Genomic DNA, 22205 nt, shown 5'->3' on the forward strand with positions numbered 1-22205 from the left:
AGGAACTGGAAGCTAATTTTCAGATTTGGATTAAGATTATACCACGACAAACACATTTTTTTCTGTATTAACTTGCACTGATTAATTATTCACCACAAGACTAATGTGAGGTAACAAAGTAAATAGAGTCAATGATGATATCACTACGACTTTAAAGATTACGAGATCACACGATTATTATTATTTTTTTAAAGATGATGCGCACGGATAAATAATTTATAATAATGCAATATTCCATAAAAAATTATAATTTTGATTTCATGGTAACTTTGAAAAACTCAGAGCAGGTTTCTCTTTTCGTTCATGATGCAGATGAAATATAAACTTAACTGACAAATTTGTCCGAAACGCTACTCGATATTAATAACTTGTTTAACTGTTTTATAAAAACAATCCTGCTGTTATTGAATACGTCCGAATTTATAAGCCGTGCTGAATTTCTGAAGAACGTGCTCTTGTAATATTGCTTAAATAACACAATCCCAAGCCCTGGTGTCATTGAACTATTTCAAGAATCAAGCCCTGAACAAACTGTTCCTTTAAACCTCTCTGAGTGAGTGTGTGTGCTCTGAATGGAGTGTCGTTTTTCAGCTCTTAACTCCTCCTCTGCATTCTGCTCGTCCAGCACACACACACACTCTCACGCGCTGCTGCGTGCTTGCGCATTCCCCATCAGCAGCTCAACGTACAGGGCAACGGAACCTCTTCACGTCCAAACACACCGTTTTCAGAGACCATTGATCAAACATGACGGTGGTGATTCAAAACGTGGACGAAGCGAGCTGATTTGAGGAGGAATCTGTGTTTTACGCGATTAAAACACGTCTTTCTTTGGGATAAGAGACTACGGAGGCACCGCGACCGTTGCAACTTTTGTTCACGCGCATTTAACTGACGGTTGCGTTTTTTTTTTTAAAGAAAAAGTCGCTCAACTTTTGGCGCTCGATTCATTCGGTCTATGTGGAATGTAGAATCGGGTGAAAATACTATTTTATTTGTGTTTGGTAAGTTTTGTCGGGACGACAAGCAGAAGAGGACACAGCGCTTGACTGGAGTTTGTTGCAGGGATACCGATGAAACTGTCGAGCTTTGTGTGATCGCACGTAATCATGGACAAATTGGATTTAAATTCATGTGTCAAGGATTATTTCTGAAATATCTCGTGTGTTTTTTCCCGCACTGACACGTTCTCGTGCACTTCAGAGTCAACACAAACTCTAGATTTTGTAACCGTTGCAAGACGCTCGTAAACATGCCACAACTTAACGGAGGTGGAGGGGATGAGTTGGGGGCGAACGATGAAATGATCCCATTCAAAGATGAGGGAGAACAAGAGGACAAAATCTCCGAAAACGTTTCTGCCGAGAGAGATCTGGACGATGTCAAGTCCTCTCTAGTGAACGAGTCGGAAAATAACAGCAGTTCATCTGATTCTGAGGTAAGTCAGACACAACCGCATGTTGACATACACATGGATGTGGTTGTTGCCGACGGAAAAATAACTTTTCTGCTTTGTTTTTCTCCGTTCCTCGTCTGTCCTTCAGCAAACCGAGAGGAGACCACAGCCAAGACCTGATCATGATAGTTATGAGAAAGCCCGAGAGTATTTCGCCGAGGGTAAGAGCTCTCTGGTGCTGCTATGGCAGTCCGATTTAACAATTATTCTTTGAAAAGTAGTTTGTTTTTGTTACTACTAGCTAGTACTTTTAAATGACTTGGAAGTAATCTTACTCTGACTGGTTCCTTTTCCAATTTCACACAGTACTTTTTTTCAAACAGTATAGTAACTATTCAGATAGTTTCAGTATTTCTGTTACCTATTTTTTAGTGTGCAGACCAATTCTACATCAGTTTCAAATCTGTTTTTTTTTTTGTAAAAGTGTTATAATTTAGACTAAAGGTAAGTTAGCCATTTGAAATTTTTATTAATTTCTTGCACTGATTAATTATTCACCACAAGACTAATGTGAGGTAACAAAGTAAATAGTCAATGCTGATATCACTACGACTTTAAAGATTACGAGGTCATAAATATTATATATTACAAGTAAAAAAAACAACAAACCAGTGAGAGAACGAGTGTTATGCTACGTTCAGACTGCAGGTAAATGTGGCCTAAATCTGATTTTTCTTATGTGACCGTTTTTGTCATGACAGTGTGAACCGCACAAACCACATGGAATCTGATCTTTTCGATTATGATTTGGCCACTTCCATATGTGGTACTAAATCAGATACAGGTCAAATGTTTTGCGAAGTGACCTCAGTTTGAACAGTCAAATCAGAATTCAAGCGTCTTTTAAATCACAATTCTGCGCTCATGGGAGTCACTTAAAAGATTTTACATACCCGACGTTATCAAGACAGTTAGAAAGGTAGTCAGTGGAAGGACATTAATATGTCAGGGCTCATAAGTATTATGGTGACAGCTCTATATTCAAGCAAAACATAAATGTTTAAAAATCTCTTTTTTCTCAGCCTCCTCTTTGTTTTTAATATTGCCTGCCTGCGCATAAATTCGCTGGCTCCCATGGCAGATCACACAATAAATAAACGCGTAATCACTTACTTTAATGTCTTCCGTGTTGACTTCCTTATGACATGTCTTTTGTGCATGCAGATGAGTTCAGGACCATGATCTTTTCACACTGGAATCTGATATTTGCCACATTTAAAACAACAATGTGAACAGATATACAGAAAAAGAGTAGGGATGGGAATTGAAAATAGATACTAATACCTTTTTTTATGACACTCGGTGTAAATCTGGAATAGGTGCTGTTAGTCATAAATAAGTACTACTGTCTAATGAACAATTGCTTGTATAAACCATTACAATACATTGAAGTTGGAAGTGAACATCTGAAAACAATGAAAAGTTACTTATGGTATTAAAAAAGATACTAGTTAATATTGTATTAGGTACAAAAATAAGTTCTATTGGTATCAATAATGGGAATAAATGTTAAAACAGCTTGCCATACTTGTTCTTTACTTAAATGTTTGTCCACACATGGATCCCTAATCATTCCTCTCTCCCCTGTAAAGCTTTGAGAAGACAGCAAGATGGAGGATTTTTTAAGAGCCCACATTATCCAGGCTACCCATTTCTAATGATCCCAGATCTTTCCAGTCCTTACCTGTCCAACGGCGCCCTGTCTCCTAGCGCAAGAACGGTGAGTGCCATTAAACACACTATCTGTCTCTGTGCATCTCTTGAGTTCAAGAGCCAGTGAGAAACGTCATAGGAGAGTTTATAATGGCCCTCGTATGGACACAAACCAACATTTTTCCTTATTAAGGATCCCTGGTCAACCACTATTTTGAATATCGTATGGTTGTCTCCTTCACCGTCTACGGTTTCGACCATTTTCCAAAGCCACCTATTTGAGAGCATAAACAAATCGGCCCCTTTAATGGAAATTGAGTTTTAGCCACCAGATCACCAGTCAATGTAGACTTTATTTTTTTCATGTTATTTAGGGAATTTGCATGTGGAAGTGGATTGATTGTAGACTTTATTTGTGTAATTTCATGTTATTTAAGGAATATGCATGTGGAAGTGGATTGCTGAGACTTGATGTCATTTTAGCATTAGTTCAAGTTTGAGGCTATTAAACTGTTTAATTGGTTTTAATTGTGTACTCTAGCTGTTTGACTTGCATTTGACAGATTCGCATTCATTTATTTGCAGTCCAAGAGATCATGTTGAGTTATCGCCAGCGTTTACCGGATCAGATTTGCCCAAATCTTGTGTCTAAAGTGTTTTAGCCTCACATTTCGCTTTGGATTCCTCATGTTTGCCTGTAAAATGGTTGGCTAATTGATCTAATACCCAGTGAATCTAATTTAGTGCTGTCTGCCACTGGGCTGTAATTAAGCATATTCAGACTGCTTGTTTAGCTTTCTTCAAAATAAGATTAGACTGGCCGAGAGAAGAGATCTGTCACACTGAAACTCTATCTGGGTGTTCGCTCTTCTTGTCCGATTTTGCCTATAGATGTGTTTTGAGTTTTGTGCTCGCGTCTGGGAAAGGTTGACTGCCCTTTTAGCCCCAGCATTGGGTCTTTTCAACCCAATTTGCAAAGAACTCAGCAGGCATTCATGTATGGCTTTGCTGTGGCGTTATGCGTCAGCGCTCTGCAGGAAAAGAGAATGAACGGTTGGTTCTTTGCACAGAAAAAAAGGAGAACGGGAGTGTTTTTTTGGCTAAACCGTAAGCCGTCTCCCCAAATCAACACGTTTTACAGCCATTGTTTATTCCGGAGCTCTAATCCTCCTGCTTTACTCTGAATCGCAGTGTGATTTGATTGGACACGGCCAAGCGTTTGAGCGAAAAGTTGCGAATCTCTTCCCCCCCCCCCCTTTCTCCAGACACTCGCGCAAGTTTTACTTGGCCTCTCCGTTTCTTTTCACTCGTCCGTACGGGTTCTCCCTCCTTCCCAATCCCTTCCATTCAATTCCTGAGGCGTTAGTCTTACATTGTGATTCTGAGTGAATGCTGATGGCTTCATTGGGATCTCCATTGGCCCTCATTAGCCTAATGGCTGCTCCTTACAGACGCGATGCATAGTAGTAGTGGTACCCATGTCTCTTTTGTTCCTCAGCCTATAGTGTGTTGTTGTGGGAAGAGCCTATTTCTTAAATCATCATGGTTCATCGCCTCGGGCTGTACCTGCAACTCGCAAACTTGTGCAAGATTTCCGTTACGACTCGTTTACCACGGCCAAGTATTCGCGGAACCATATTTGACTCAATGTTGGGGAATTACGTCAATATCACAAGCACAGAAGCCCTCAGTTACCACTAATATAATGCGCATTAAAGAGCCAGAGGCTAATATGAGTTTACTAGCGAACATTCAGATGATGTCATTCAGGATAAGGATTATAACTTATTTTAATTCGTTTAGCTGATGGGAGATGGTCAAAAGATTTCCCACAGTAACCGAATGCATCCGGATGTACACGCGAGACCCAAATATCTAATCTTTTCCCTCATCGTGTTTTGAAAAAGAGGCATTTAAAACGTATTATTCCTCACAGTATTCGAATCGCTACGAGTTCATAACCTCCAGAACCCGAGCATATTGGTGCTCGTATTTTTATCTGAAAGTTCCTGAAAACAGATCATCCCGGAGTAAGAGATATCTCCGGCTCTCGTGCTTTAAGCCTTTCGGATCTATCCCAGTGTGGACCGAGTGAAACGGGAGGTCATTGAGGCAGATGGGCTTAGCCTGTCAATCGCCACCTCTAGAGCGAGCTGCGCGTCAGACAATGAGTAGCTGGCATACTTCAGATATTTACACTCTAATCTTAAGCTCTCGCTCAGACAGCCTCAGTCACAGCTGTCAAAATCACATAAGGAAGTTTCCAAACAAAACTTGAGGGAGCCCGTCAGAATCTGGATGATCTTCTGTGGTTGCGCTCCAACTTTTACACAAACGTAGAGTATGTTTGCCAGGAATAAGCATAAGTCTTTTGCATTCAGAATTTGAGTAATTTGACAGTGTCATCCAGGTGTTCAATAGGTTCAACGTTTTCTACAGTAGAAGTGGAGAATTTGGGGAACTGAATATAAAAGAGAAATGTTCTTTGTCTGGACGAAAGCCATTAAACTTTCACCATGGGATGAAAGATTGAGTCTGTTTCAAAAGAAAAGTTTTTTTTTTTTTACATTAGCAATTTTTCTTCTCAAATCATTTTACTGAAAAATGTCAGGAATATTTTGGTCTCTTGCCTTTTATATGATGCACTATATTTGTGTAACAGGGCAAATGCAATAAAATTGATGTCCGGTTCTGTGAGGTTTGTTTACATTTATATTTACTTACACGTTCCTAACCAAACAACTATCTATATAGACACAAATCATGTTACAGGTATATCTGAGAGATTGCACAACACTCAAAGCAGGCCTTGAATGCCGCAGTCGCACATAGAGTGAACTTCTAATCATGTCACTTCTAAACTAATATGTACATTTCTTGTGCTGTTGCTCTGAAACCCCCGAGGTGGAATTGAGAAGCTCCTCTGAATTCACAGACTTCATGGAATATTTATAGTTTTCTTTTGTTGTGTATAAAAAAGGGAAGTAAAAGAAAATTGCCAAAGGGAATGTGCAGTTTTGAATACCTGTGGTTTTAGTTAAGGAATACAAACAAAAGCATTCTTTAATCCTTTAAAAAAATTTTTTAAACATTCTTCGACGTTTAGAAACGCTTAACATGCTGTGATTAATGAGGTTATTGTTGTTGAGTGACAGGTTACATCATATTTATTGTGTGATGTGCTTTGCAATAGGAACTGTTGTAATGACAAAATAGTAATTTAGATAGATTGGCTAGCTGTAGTCTATTTATAACAAAATAAAAGTACATTTAAAATATTTTTTTTTGCATATATTTATATATATATATATATATATATAACAAAAAAAAATTCATTCACAGTGTGCTCCTCCCATCTGTTTTTGAACGCAAGAATGTGTCTTATGTAAACATGGCAACACTGCAACTGGACGATTTAAAGAAATATCAGTCTGAATCTGTTGGTGAAAAGTGGGTGTGTGTTCAGACCTACACTTTAATTCAAATCACTAACCTTGAATACAATTGTGAATGCTAAAGACCTTCCACACATCAATGAAATAAATTGCTATAAAGAAAAAAAAAGCCTTTTCTTTAAGTGTTTTGTGGCCTTACACTCAGATCTGCACAAGATTAGCCAAAGCCATTGAGTTCAGTTCAGACCTCATGCTTGTTGTTGGATTTTTATTCACATTTCTATTCAGCTAGCAGCGAGGACAACCATCCAGATAACTTTAAAAAGCGTTGTGTAGAACCGAGTTTGGAGAAAAAGAGCTGAATAGAAGACATTAATAAGTGGAAGATGGAAAGAAACAGAGGTATGAAGTGACAGAAGGGAAAGATGTGGGGAAATGCAGGCGTGCAGATTTCCCATAATTGATTTAGGGCCTGCTCGAAGCTGACATTCCTCAATAATCCAGTGGGACTGTTTTTAAGGATTGAGTGTGTCGGCCAACCAGCTCTACTCTTCTCAATGCTTGTCACTGAGATGAATGCTCAAGCTTTGCCTGAGGAATCGTCTGTGCGAGGGGCTTGTGTTGGAAACAGAGAGAACTCGATATATTGGGTCATTTTACAATGCGTTTGTTGGTGAAATAAAATTAAGTCACATTTTAGTACTTTCATTTAATGTGGCATTGGAAAGATTTTAAAATCCTTCCTTGTTTTGTGATTTGCAGGCAGATAAAACATATTGAAGTTTGGTGCTCACTTGGGCGAAATGAGTTCGAATCCAGCTCGCAACATGTAAAAAAAAAGTTGCGTTGTCAAAGATAATCTCATAACAGTCGTTGTCCTGTATTACAACCTCTTCCCTTTCAAGCCACAGCAATGCCTCTATTCATTTCTATGACAGGTTTTGACATGTAGTGTTGTAAACGTACTGAATGCATTCAATCCTAAATGTTTTTCAAGGGCCTGTGGCGGTTTCTAACATTGTATTTTAATGCACATTTACACGCTGAAATGATTTTCTGGTCAAGTCTCTTCACTCTCCTGGAAAAGCCATTGAAGCACATGGTCATAATCGGTTTTCAGACTCTTTTTTTTTCATTCAATTTCGGTCTCTACCTCCCAGTGCAAAAGCTTTCAGCACAGTCCTGTGTTATTTTAACGCATTCAGGTTTTGGGCCCGAGCGTCTACAGAACAAGGAACCGAGTGACTCGCCAAACCTTGTAACTGTGGCTTTTGTGTTGTGCCGCCCACACCGGCAAACAAACACACCTCAGTGGAAACGCATTTTAAACTGTTTAGTCTTGTCTTTTGGGGAAGAATAGCACAGGGCAAACTCGCACACAAACACACACTTTTGTAATGCCTGAGCATCATAGCTCATGCCACATGTATTTTACGGCATTCCAGGTTTCCCCTGGCAATTTTTACACATTCAGGTTTTCTCACTCTTAGCACTTAAAATCTTTGAGTCAATAGTGCTATTGTGTGTGTGTGTTTATTTTTTAAATATCCTGTCCTTGTGTGAGTAAACTGTTGGTGTGTGTTAGTGGCTCTACCTGTTTGGTTCCAAAAAGGAAAAGTTGTCGTAATTTACGCACTTTTCAAAGATGTTGCCCATATGATTTTCTTTTTTCCACCAAACACAAAAAGCAGAATGTTCTCTCTGCTCTTTTTTTTTTTTTGCTTTCAACTTTAAAAAATGACAAAAACCAACATAGTCAGCTGGCTTGGAATATGGTAGGTGTGTCAAATGGACTATTTTATGATACTTTTATTCCACTGTATGGAAAAGAGCAGCGTAAATATTCTTCAAAATGTCTGTTTTTTTTGTTCCGTGACTCGTTTGGACTGACATGAGGGTGAGTAAATGATGACAGAATCTTCATTTCTTGTTGAACCGCCCCTTCATGTCTTCAGTCTGTGTAACTAACTTTTACAGACTGATCATTATGATTATACACTGACCGTGTGTGTTTGCTCACCAGTGAGCGAGAGAGAGACAGATCTGTTGATGGCGACGTTGCCAAATGTTCTCTTTGTTGATGCTGCGATCACAACTGTGTAAACAGTCTCGACTGACTTCTACATGGTTTTTTCAGCCTTAAAAACAAGCAAATGTCATTTGGCAAACATTTGGCTTTTGTCTAAAGGTAGATGCGTTGGATTGATGTTCATTTGTGTACTCAGCATTTTTGTTAATTTTTCCATTGATAATAAATAAATGGCTGCAGGGAACCAAAATGCAGTGTGTAATATGTCATGCTGTCTTAAGGCCCCTAATTTTCACGTCCTATATATATATTTTTTGTTCACTAGTACTTTTTGGACCCTTTGGAAAATCCTTATGCCCTTTTACAAAGTTTGTTTTTGAGGTCTACTAGAATATGTTTCGTTTCCGTCTCTATGAAGCCCCTCCTTCTGAAAAGCATAGTGTGATCTGATTGGTCGGCTAGACTAGTCCTTTATTTTGCACATACCTTGGGGTGGGAATTATTTAAAAGAGGAATATTGTGACGTGTTCGTTCCCGGAAGAAAACTCAAGACTACTCAGGGAGTTCAGAAACAGTGACACTGATATAGAGAATAACTCCCGCTGGAGGGACTTTGTAACTTTTCAGAGCTTTTTCATGATCAATACAACAACATTATGCACTAAAGATAGATGATCATGGAAAATAGCATAATAGGTCCTCTTTAAGATGGTCATACGTCGTGTTTTTGGGAAATGGTACCTGGTTTTTAATCGGTAATTAGTTGGCAAGTAAATTAAAATTTTGGGTTAAACCATTCCTTGGTTTCACGAATAACAGGTTGTATTTCTGTCCTTCACAGCCTCATTTTCGACCATCTACTAAGTTATATTTTTGCGCTGGAGTGCCGAGATCCTTTGAAAAGACATTGGACAAAAACAGTGGAGGTGAAGAAACTTTTTCTCGTTGACCTCTCGTATTTGTCTCACATTATGTTAGATGGTTGTGGAGTCGAGATGTTGAAGGTTCTTGTCCAAACATAAGCTCTCTATAAACCCATCAACCATTCAACTCGTGTCCTAGAAAAACTATGAGTGCATTGCGCGAGCTCTACAGTCTTTGAATTGTGTGAAACATTGCCAGCCTTGGCCTTCCCTCCTCCTTGCTTTCTCTTAGGAGAACGGGAGTTGGCGTCAACCCCTTCTGCCACCCATCGCTTGCCCATCATCCCTCCCTCTGTTCAGTCCCTGCCATTACATATTCTGTTTATAGCCTTCACTGGCTTTTCAAGAGCAAGGCCCTTCAGGAGAGATTCGACCCCCCGTGAGGACTGGCGAACCAACCAGCCCTCCTCACACACACACACACACACACACACACACACACACACACACACTCGCTACGTTCAGTGACATCAATGAAAGGCCTTTGAAGCTGCTTGGGATGAGCGTGTGTGTATAAATGTATTTTTTCATCAATTTATTAATCTGAGGCGGGCGCTTTGGAGTCGGCCAGGTTCAGACAGAAGGCGCCCACTTTAATACGGCACTGGGATGTTTTTGACAAGACAAGTTGTTTATCCGATTTTTAAAGTTTCTCTCGGACTCTCAGCGGACTGTGGTGCTGATTCCCACTAATATGAGGGAATAGCGTTGAGATACAGTAGCTTGAGTTTTTATTTTCTTCGCCTGAAACGAGCTTCGTAAACAAGTTCGTAAACAAAATCTGTAGCATTCCTACCCAGGGTTGATATTTGTCATATTAGGTGTCCGGATGATGAACGTGGTATGTTGAATCTTAAGGAGTGGTCACATGTACCATTTTTTGGTGAATTCTTGCAGGTGAAATCCAGTTATATCAACAGGAATCCACAATGGGGTATTTTGTGTGAGGCAAGATTTTCCCATGCATATTTTAAATCGGGTTCAAGTTGGTCATGTGGATTCGCTGTGTTGATCAACAGAAAACAGCTTGGTCTGAATTTTGAGCTGACTTTTCCCCCCAGAATTGCGAGATATAAACTTGCAGTCTGGAGTTATAAAGTCAGAATTGTGAGATATAAACTTGTAATCGGGAGTTATAAAGTCAGAATTGCGAGATATAAACTTGTAATCGGGAGTTATAAAGTCAGAATTGCGAGATATAAACTTGCAATCTGGAGTTATAAAGTCAGAATTGTGAGATATAAACTTGTAATCGGGAGTTATAAAGTCAGAATTGTGAGATATAAACTTGTAATCGGGAGTTATAAAGTCAGAATTGTGAGATATAAACTTGCAATCTGGAGTTATAAAGTCAGAATTGTGAGATATAAACTTGCAATCTGGAGTTATAAAGTCAGAATTGCGAGATATAAACTTGTAATCGGGAGTTATAAAGTCAGAATTGCGAGATATAAACTTGTAATCGGGAGTTATAAAGTCAGAATTGTGAGATATAAACTTGCAATCTGGAGTTATAAAGTCAGAATTGTGAGATATAAACTTGTAATCGGGAGTTATAAAGTCAGAATTGTGAGATATAAACTTGTAATCGGGAGTTATAAAGTCAGAATTGCGAGATATAAACTTGTAATCGGGAGTTATAAAGTCAGAATTGCGAGATATAAACTTGTAATCGGGAGTTATAAAGTCAGAATTGTGAGATATAAACTTGCAATCTGGAGTTATAAAGTCAGAATTGTGAGATATAAACTTGTAATCGGGAGTTATAAAGTCAGAATTGCGAGATATAAACTTGCAATCTGGAGTTATAAAGTCAGAATTGTGAGATATAAACTTGCAATCTGGAGTTATAAAGTCAGAATTGTGAGATATAAACTTGCAATCTGGAGTTATAAAGTCAGAATTGCGAGATATAAACTTGCAATCGGGAGTTATAAAGTCAGAATTACGAGATATAAACTTGCAATCGGGAGTTATAAAGTCACAATTGTGAGATATAAACTTGCAATCGGGAGTTATAAAGTCACAATTGTGAGATAAACTTGCAATCGGGAGTTATAAAGTCAGAATTACGAGATATAAACTTGCAATCGGGAGTTATAAAGTCACAATTGTGAGATATAAACTTGCAATCGGGAGTTATAAAGTCACAATTGTGAGATAAACTTGCAATCGGGAGTTATAAAGTCACAATTGTGAGATATAAACTTGCAATCTGGAGTTATAAAGTCAGAATTGTGAGCCGAGTTGTGAGTTTATATCTCGCAATTTGGACTTTATCACTTAGTTGCACAATTGGGAGTTTATATCTTGTGATTCTGAGGAAAAAAAGCCAGATAAAAAATAGTTTTTCAGTCACGGTGAAAACAAGCTTTCATATCATGTGATCTGTGCTTCATACATTGATACACTATAGACAATGGACCTTTTTTTGTCTGTGAAATTTCGCCAAAATTGAGCTAATGTGTCTGCAGATTAACTCGGTGTTAGTTTTGCTCAGTTTAGGGGAGCTGGCTAACATCAACATTAGCTCAGCAAATACACCCACTAACCACTATGATCTAACATTAAAACCGAGGGCTAAAAACAGGCCGAGCGCAGAAGGATGCAGTGACTTTACAGGGGCCTTCATTACTGTGGGAGTTGATTTGTTAGTTCAGTGTCTATATTTGTTAGCTGGTGGTGTAGTGGGTGTTTTCAAACAGTTTACTCCTTGCTCTCAAAGACCTGGCGTCGTCTCACTGATGGAATATTCCAGATGTGTTTCGGCTAACGCTCTGTGGAGACCTTTCTATGAGAGTGATGCTTTTGTGACAAAAAACACTATGGAAATCAATGATTTTTGGGTGAACTATCCCCTCTAAAAATCTTTGTTTGCAACAAATTAAAAATGGAATCTTACATGTTTATTTATTAGTTTGTAACATTTATTGAAAAGTTATTTATGCATTGTTGCATTTTTAAGTATGTCTGTCTAATTATTGAAAAGTTTACTTTTGAAAACATCGCATTATTTCTTTTTATTTTAAGCGGTGCTCCGTCTTCTATTAAAAATGAGACTCTGAGCAGTGTTATTTATTTATTAAACTATTTATTAATATTTTGAATTAGCTTTTATTTTCATTGTCATTTTTATTCGTTTTTTAAAATTCCATTTAGCTTTAATTTGTATAATTTAGTAATTTTTCAGTAGTTTTTGGTCCTTATTTCAGCTTTATTTTAATTAAATGCTTTTTTTTTAAATGGTGTTAGTTGACAATAACAACACATGTTCAGTCATGTCATGAGCCCTTGCCATCCACTCCCTGATGCCCCTTTTCCACCAACGCATTTTGAGAGCCGGTTCGGAGCCGGTGCCTGCGCGCGAACCAGTTCTTTGTGTTTCGACAGCCAAAGAACCGGTTCTCGGCCAGGAAAACTGGTTCCAAAGCGGCACCAACTCTTTGCTGGACTAGAACCGTTCTTTTACCACGTCATGCTTACCTCGGGAGCTGGGGGCGGGTTTAGATAACATATTTTCTGACATAATATAGGATCGCAAAGCCAGGAGAAACATTTGCACAAACACGATGTAGTCCGCCATTGTAATTGTTATGCTTGAAGTTGGCGCAAGCGTTTCTAGTTTTTTTTTTTAGTTTTTTTTTTTATTGAAAACGTTATGTAAGCAAAGGAGAAAACAGTCACAATATAGAACAAATAAATGGAAAGAAAAAAATAGACAAGACAGGAGTACATAACTAATCAGAAAATATTACATATCAAAGGAAAAGATTAAAAGACTTACATATTTCAATTGTTTTTAAAGCCTTCTTGGTTCACGAGTTAGAGATAATCCCAAAGTAATGTTGTACTTGCAAGCGTTTCTAGCTAAGATGTATGGCGACGTACACAGTGACGTAACGACGTCGTTCGCTGGGCGCTCTAGTCAGTGGAAAAACAAACAGGTTCAGAGAAGGTTCGCAAGTTGAACCAACTCCGATCCAACTTTGAACCAGCACCAGTTCCGAACCAGTTCGTTTTTGGTGGAAAAGGGGTAATAGAGAACGCATATACCGAAGCACTAGCTCTACAATGTGGAAAATGCTTGGGAAAACAATGCGATGCACTTCATGTTGGTTCAGCAAGATATCGCAGCTGCTCTAGGGTCAGAAATAAAGCCGACCGTGATGAAATATAGGCCTGTTTTTCTGTGCATGTCAAACTAATACCTTCTTGTCACGTGCCCTTTAAGTATACAAATATGCATGCATGCACTTATCATATGTCCCACTAATACCCACTTGCCCCTCTAGGTCTTGTGGTATCAGTGTTAGACCAGGCTAAAGCCCCCGACCGGTGGGCCAAGGTTAACCCCCCGTGGCCTGGCGGGGTGTGGGGGTCATCCGTCTCTCTCTCCGGCGTGATAAGGGCTCTTCGGCTGATTGATAGCAGGGCTTCGCACCCCCTCGAATACACCGGGGCCCCTCCGGATCATGTGTGGCCCCTCACGTGGAGACCAGGGTTTTATTTCACATTAAGAGCCATCAGTGCTCTTAAAACCAGAACACTAAGTGCTGGAGTGTACGCTAATAAAATCTGATTGTGCAGAAAGAGAGCGAGGGAAGGGTGGTGGTGGTGGGGTGGTGGTGGAGGGGGTGGAGGAGGGGGTGGAGGAGGGGGAGGGGGAGGGGGAGGGGGAGGGGGAGGGGAGGGGGAGGGGGAGGGGGAGGGGAGGGGGAGGGGGAGGGGGAGGGGGGGGGGGGGGGGGTTACACTCCCAACCAGACCTTCATCAGTCTGGTATTCCTAGCAGATGGTTTCAGTTAAAGCTTAGCGGAGAGAGTTGGAGAGACGAGGCTGACATGCTGCACAGTTGGTGGGTGGAAGGAGGGAAAAGTGATAGTGATGATAAGGAAATGAGTAAAACGGAAGGGGGTGAAGGAGAGGAAAGGTGGAGGTGTGGATGGAAGGAATATTAAACACAGTTGTTTTACAGTTGCATGAAAGAAATTAGACGACAAAGTTGTTTTGAAGTACATGAAGTAAAACGTGCATATTTGACACTCGCCTTTAGCAGATATCGAACTAATCTATGTAATTCCTCAGATTAAGTTATGACGTTACACTTTATTTTAAGGTGTCATTATTACAGTGTGATTTATATATTTAAGTACTGAGTAATATTAAGCAACTACATGTACTCACTATAGGGTTAGGATAGATTAGGATTTGGTTGAGGGTTAGTTGCACGTAATTATGCATAATTTACTGTTATTACTATGGTAAGTACATGTAACTTATGTATAATTATAATATTTCATATATTTATTTATACATTTATAAATTAATATACATTTTTTAAAATATAAATGTATTTATTTGATGTTTTGTGTAACATCATAAATGTTTTTACTCTCACATTTGAGCAATTTAATGTGTCCTTGCTGAATAAAAGTATTAATTTCTTAAATCTTATGGACCCAAAACATTTAAACTGCAGTGTAAATTTATATTTGACAATTTTGCAATAAACCTTAAATATACTGCATTTTATACTTGGCAGTGTTTCATGCCATCGTTATTCATTCCATTATCAGTCCCTCCAGAAAAACGCGATTATGCGATCGCTGAATTCAATGCATAATCAGCCAAAGTCCGCATATTTATGCGGGGGTCGCATTTTTCCAAATACTCCGCGATTTCGCCGCATAAATTGCTGATTTCCGCGCAAAATATGCGGGGCTTGCATGATTTCATAATCCCCGCATTTTCGTCGCAAAAAAAGTCACAAATCTTAGCAGAAAGTTGGAAAATGTTGCGTTTGCTTCACACGAGAGCCGCCGTTTCCCCCTGTTGCCATGGGAACGTTATGAAGTGACGTAATTACGCGACGTGAACATCATCGGAAAGCTGTAAAACAGGAGCACACTTTATTTTTAAATATTTATTCATTTTTACAGAAGTTGTAGCATATTCCTCTAGTAAAGCTACAGAACTTGTTTGACTCATCAATGTTTTGTAAGTTTGATGTGTTTATTAAGGTCTTGTAACGCGTTGTGTCGGGAAGAAAAATAGGGATAGCTCCCAGCTGAAGTGATTGCAGAGGCCAGACAGACTCACGGAGACAACTCGCCCTTTATTCCCAAATCGAACTCGTATAACTGTCTGTCACGCGTTCTACCGTCCACATCGTTACTTAATAAACAAAATAAGATAAAAGAAGTAGCATAAAACAGAAATTACCCGCACACATGGGGTGTTCGAGCCGCACACATACAATATAACACTGCAGACAGTTCAACAGGGAGCGCGCAGCTCTTAAAGGGGCCACACCTTATTTCCACTCGTTACAGTCTGAAATAAAACAAGATGAGAAATGAAATATTCCCAGCACTTTCTGTGATGTATATGCCTGCTTATCATAGGAAGTAATAACAAATGACTCTTTACATTAAGGTAGTAGCCTTGTGAGAACAGGGTGTTGGGGAATCACTTTTTTTTTCTCTTTTTCATCAAACCGCAGTTTTTGCAAGTTCTCGCAATTTCATCGCAAAAAATTGCATAAATATCCCGCATATTCCATCACATTTTTAAAGAAAATGGGCCGCATAATCAAGGATTTTTGCCTGCAACAATCACAAAAAACTCTGCGTTTTTCTGGAAGGACTGCATTATAAACAATGTTAACCAGGGTTCCCGCGGATCCTTAAAAAGTCTTAAAAAGTCTTAAATTAGATTTTTAAAATGTAAGGCCATAAAAAGTCTTATAAAGTCTTATTTTTACTTATGAAAGGTCTTAAATTTTAGATGACACTTTGACTTAGACATATCTAAAAGCTTTCCAAATTAAAACCATCTAATTAGCGTACGTATTTTTATTTATTTATTATTCTATCTTTGTGGATTTGCTAGTTCACGTGACATTTCGCGTCACTCGCGAGTCGCGGCAGCATAACTGTCTTCTGCACGCGAGAGGAGAGAAGGAGAAGAAAGGTCGTAAATGTCAGTTCAGTTGTAAGTTCATTCTTTATGTGCGTATGGTGTGCGATGTGTATTGTATTTTATGATATTGTAATCATTGTTTTAACAATGTACGAGGCACTGCGAGCTGACATCGCATTTGTCTCTCGTGCTTTCACTGCGTGATGTGTGCAGTGTAACGGTTATGTCCCCAAGTTAGTTTTTGTCTTATATTTATATCATATTATGTTCTTATATTAGAATATCACATCAGAAAGAGTGCCGTTTTCCCGTGCACAATTCCAATTTTGATATTTATGTTATACAACAGTTAAATTAACAATAAGTTAACATTGAGTTACTTTTTAGACACAATATTGTCAATATTGTTTGTTTTCCCTTTATTTCGCCGACTATAATTTCAAAATGAAACTGTAGCAGAGTCTCAATGCAACCGACAGCGATTATTTCTTGACTGAAATCCGCGTTTTGAACGAATCACTTGCTTCTTTCCCGAATGAATCAGCCGTTTGAACGAATCGGTTGAATGAATGACTCCCTCAACTCACTTATTAAGACAGTGATTTGCCGCTGCGGTTTCATATTTAAAGTACCCTTTAAATAAAATGTTAAAATTAGAAATCATTTCATATTTAAATATTGAATATTGATTTAAAAATATATATCTCATAGCTTTATTTATGCAGTTGTAAATGGAGTGTAAATAAATTAATGCCACTTCTGATGCCGCTTCTGTCACCTCTGCACTGCAAAGATGGATTTTGATTGAATGATTTAATTTGACTGTAACATGAAAATGCCCCTGAAAAAATCAATTTAAGGTGGCAAATATTGCCCCTTAATTAAAATATTAATTTCTGTCACTGCTGTGAACTGACCACTGCATAGAATATGAAAAATATGAATATCTTCGTGAGTCAGCTGTCAACAACAGACCCCAACAGACCTAGACCTAAACAGACCAAACCTATAACACAATCAGTAAAATATCATCTAATTATTATCAACAAAACGTTGAAAATATCAAGATATATTTTTGTCAATACTGCACAGCCCTAATGTACGGTATTAATTTTGATTTCTTCAAGTCTTAAAAAGGTCTTAAAAAGCCTTAAATTTGACTTTCAAAAGTGTGCAGGAACCCTGTTAACAATACAGCCTTCTATATTTTTTTAAATGCTCTTTTTTTGTTGCTAATGGCATAGAACGCTTTAATGAAGAGCATGGAGCAACCGTTTCAGAAAATAATGCATAAACGCATGGATCTAAAGGTGACTGAGATTTGTTGCCAGCAAATGAACGCACAAGCACACAGTATGCACACACAGCACAGTCCACTTGAAATGCCATGCATGGGCGTCTGTTGTTCAACGTGTGTTTCTGGCCTAACAAGCCCCAGACCTCTACTCTCTCACTTCTATCAGCGTCGTCTCCGCGCTCAGCAAGAGCAGGCTGTCATGTGAAAACACGGCCCCTGGACACAGGCACGTCCAGATGAGGATCTCTGATCACTATCGTGTTTGTTTTAAGGCCCTTTCTCGGCCCACAGGTCAGACGCGGGCCGTGAAAACACCCGAGTGCCGTGACACTGATATTCTCCCGAAAAAGACGCACTAATGATAAGACGACACCTCCAATGTTGCGCGCAGAAGAAAGAATGAAGCTATTCTTTCCCTCCAGGTTTATTTGTTTTGTCTTGCTCTCGGTATCGTCACGAGATATGCCTCTGTGCTCATGAATATCCGGTTCTGTTTTTCCTGCTTCATCCCGACTCCTTCCCCTCCTCTCCGTGCAACTCCAGATGTAAACGATTAGGGAAGTTTAACAAGGCGGCTCCAGGCAAGACACTTTGCAACAACAACGGTCCCAAACAGTCGACGGGCTTTTCAGTGCAGCTTTACACAAGTATCACATCGTTCTAGTCACCGTTTCCATTGGATCCGTGAGATCACGGGGATGTGGTTGTGGATCCTACGTCACATGGGATGACATCACGGGACTCTTGATTTGATCAAGATTAAGTGTGACGGGTGAAATTAGGGCTGCACAATTAATCGCATTTGTAATCACGATTATAATTACGAATGCCACAATTATGTAATCGTTCAAAGCCGCAATTACAACAGGAAAGTCCACTTACATTATTTTGTGTTTTTTTTTTTTACAGCTTATCTTAAGGTTTTTTTTCCCCAGCTAGTTTTAATTTTAGTTTTAGTAGAACATTATAACACCATGCATATTGTTTACTTTGCTCTGGTTTCTTTAAATAAATGAATATTTGACATTTGAGGCCAAATGCTATAGAAGAGCAATAAAAGTTTTTCAGGAAGATTGTTTTCAACTTGTTTATTTTGATATAACGATATGGGTTGCAGTCGCTTCAAACAATGGTATAAAGCTATTCAAAACAACATTCAATGTAAATTGTGATGATCATAATCAATAATCGCTATTACAATTAACTAGAATAACTCCACTAGACAACATCACAATCAAACTGCCTTGAAATTTGAACATTTGGTTCGATTGCTTGGTCTGAATCAGTGTTCGGTTACTCTCCCCTGCCGGATTGTGTTCACACTGTATTTTTTGGGTTTAAACTGCAGTCCAAAAAGCTGAAACTGTTTTATCCTTATTTTAAGTTAAGGTTACAAGGTCTGCGTTGCTCACAGAACCAGGGTTATTATTATAGTTAAAGTCCCCTGTGGTGAAAATTACAGCTTTTAATGTTATTTATATGTCTATGTGGTGTTTTTAATATGCTTCAAGACAAAAAATGTGTAAATGCATAAGTCTATCACACACATCTTGTCAATACTGATCCCAGACACACTGAGTCCAAGGCCCTGTTTACACCTGGTGTTTTAATCCGTCTCTTCTGTCCACTTTCAAACACTTCTGTCCTGATTTCTTCGAGCGGAGGGTCTATGGGGGAGTAAATGTTGGGGTTTGCGCAGATCTTTCAATCTAATGAACAAAATAAGCTCACGCAATTTACATATGAACGCGACCGGAGACACACGGAGAGCATCAGCTTCAGTTTCTGCTCTGACAGACGCGAGATCAGCCGAACACTGTGAGTGTGTGTGTGTGTGTGTGTGTGTTAGACATCAGGAATGGAGAGAGAACATTGAGCTTGGTACATTTTTCATCTTCAACCCAAACGTTGGGTCTTCAGTCGACAGTTTAAATCCCGTCTGGCTATCCATCTATCTGAATCAAACCGAGTCATTTCAAAATGAATCAAACCGAATGAGTCAAACTGAGGACTTTTTGGCAAACTGGTTTGACCTATTAGATCAAAAGAGTGAATTATTTCCATTTTTACACAGCTGATAGAAAACACGCAATATGATTCTCCGGTATAATGATTATGGTCGGTATATGATAATCTCCTTTGAAAGTAATATTAGTAATAATTTACTGGGACACAGTGGTATTTCACTTGGGTTCGTGTCCTGGTTAAAAGGATTGGCGGCCATCTTGGTAGGAAAACAAATACAGTTCTCATCTACTGGAATGACAAAAGTGCACGTCAAGATTGTTTTATGACCATATTTGAAATCATACTTAAATCCGAGAACAATGGAATCATACATTTAGCGTATTTAGCTCAAATCATGCTTAAACTCAAACTCATAAAAATGTGGGTTTAGCGTGTGTGTTCAGGCCCTGGGATTCCCCACACACACACACACACACACGTGACACTCCATTGTTAATTTCTAAGATGGATTTAGCCTGTATTTGAGTTTCTAAGATCATTTTAGCAAAGCAGGAGTGAGTGTGTTGTCCTCACAGCACATGGGAATGTATGCGTTACGTTGGACTGTAAAGAGGAAAGGACAGTGTGTGTGTGTGTTGGCAAGTGCAGCACTGGTAGTGAATGGGCTCTTTGAGTGTTTTAGACTGGCATGTGTGACAGGACAAAGAAACCAGAGCAGCAGCTCAGAGTCTTACAGCTCACACACACACACACACACACACACACACACACACACACACACACACACACACACACACACACACACACACACCTCTTACTCTCGTTTAAACTTTACTGCTTGTACAGTCTTTAGTTTGTGTGTGTGTGACTGTGTGCATGATGAGAAAATAGTTACTTTCCCTCTCTTAATTATATAGCCTCAACCTTGAATGTAATATCATACAAACATGAAGTTCGGGTGAATACGATATGTGTGTGAAAAATTATGTGTTTGCCATTTTTTAAGAGTCATTCGATGTGTTTTGAATGTGTCATTCAGTTGTTTACTTTAATACACATAATAATACTTTAATTTACTTGAATACACACTTTATTGATCGAGCATGATTCGTCATGTGTGTAATTCCAAAGAAAGAAATCTCTGAATCTCCAATCCCTGATTTTACTTTCAACCGCTTCAGTCCAGCCGTCTGTCAACATTTATAGTATGCAACTTTTCACATTTTAGATTGAATCAAGACCTGATAGATATAATCAAATACCTTCCTAAAGTCCCTGCTTCACTCCAACATCATATGAAAAAAATTAACATAGACTGAAAATAGCCATGATGAAAATGCTTATTTTTTGTGAATATCTTGATACATTTTTCTTCTGAAATCTGAAAAAATGATTTTGATCACTTTTGATCACATTAATTCCTCCTGGCTGAATAAAAGTATCAGTTTCTTTTAACAAACCTCATCTATCCCAAGCTTTTGAACAGGTTTGTAATAGTCTATATCAGGGGTCTCAAACTCAACTTAACTGGGGGCCGCTGGAGGTAGAGTCGGGGTCAGGCTGGGCCGCATCAAGTATTCCACAAAAAATAGTATTCAAGTATTCCAAAAAAGGAGCACAACTGATCCAATCTTCTCAATATTTATTAACGTTTCTTCTGAACAGTTCCTCTGAATTTGAACATTCCTTTCTGTACATGATTGGTTCTTCATGAGCTGTCCTTCTGACAGTTGAAGTTCATTTTACAAACTTTCTTTGTCTATAACACATATTTGTGATATTTATATTTGCTTATGTCCTTTTTATTTTCTTTATACAACACATTAATGATATTGAATGTTTTTTTTGGAAGGCACATTTCCTTTTATTATACTTAGAAAAACAATTATTGCTTTTGAAATACAAATATTTGCAGTCATGTCTGCCCGTCTTATTGAATTCCTTCTACACATGTATAGCTCATAATTGAAGCGACGCGCTCATTTTTTCCAGGCGCAGTATGTTTGTACTTCGCGGTTGTCTATGACAACTATTGACAACAAACCCACCGTAAGCTGTCACGAGACTATCTATGGTAGCCCATAAGGGATAACAATTTTTTTTTTTTTTAAACGCGGCACACGCAACGACGGGCCGCACTAACATTAAACTTTAATGTCAAGTAGGGGGCCACAAAATATCACCGCGTAATAGTGACTTATCTGCCAGTTAGCCGATAAATCAGCCAATATTTGGCGATTTTCTGTTTTGAAATATTTAAGTAAATTGAATAAATCTGGTTTAAAAGTAATGTTTTAGTTTCAGTAATTTTGTGTGTATGTGTTAAAATGTATCAAACGAGTCAATAGCGGCTGTTTTTAAGATGTTTTAGTGGCCGTTTACACAACACTGTTTACAACTGAATTTGTGTAAACGGTGATGCCATGCGTATTGTGTTCAGTGTATCCCCACCATATTGTGTAGATTTACTGCACCACAAATAGGGCTGTCACTTTTGTGAAAAAATCCTGTTCGATTTTTGAGACACAAGTGTTCATTGAATCGATTGTAAAATCGATTTTCCA

General features: G+C 38.6%; 1 protein-coding gene across 1 annotated transcript in view; it reads left to right on the top strand.

Annotated features, from left to right (window-relative positions):
- The first annotated feature begins 635 nt into the window (after window positions 1–635).
- Window positions 636–22205, top strand: part of tcf7l1b (transcription factor 7 like 1b) — an 86491-nt gene continuing 64921 nt past the window's right edge. Inside the window, exons 1-3 of the mRNA XM_056246921.1 lie at window positions 636–1438; window positions 1545–1617; window positions 3049–3176. Of these exons, the coding sequence (XP_056102896.1) occupies window positions 1253–1438; window positions 1545–1617; window positions 3049–3176 (387 nt within the window). The 5' untranslated portion in view covers window positions 636–1252. The remainder of the gene's footprint in view (window positions 1439–1544; window positions 1618–3048; window positions 3177–22205) is intronic.

Source organism: Rhinichthys klamathensis, unplaced genomic scaffold (assembly GCF_029890125.1).
Source record: "Rhinichthys klamathensis goyatoka isolate OS25496 unplaced genomic scaffold, OSU_Roscu_1.1 h1tg000040l_1, whole genome shotgun sequence".
Taxonomy (NCBI): domain Eukaryota; kingdom Metazoa; phylum Chordata; class Actinopteri; order Cypriniformes; family Leuciscidae; genus Rhinichthys; species Rhinichthys klamathensis.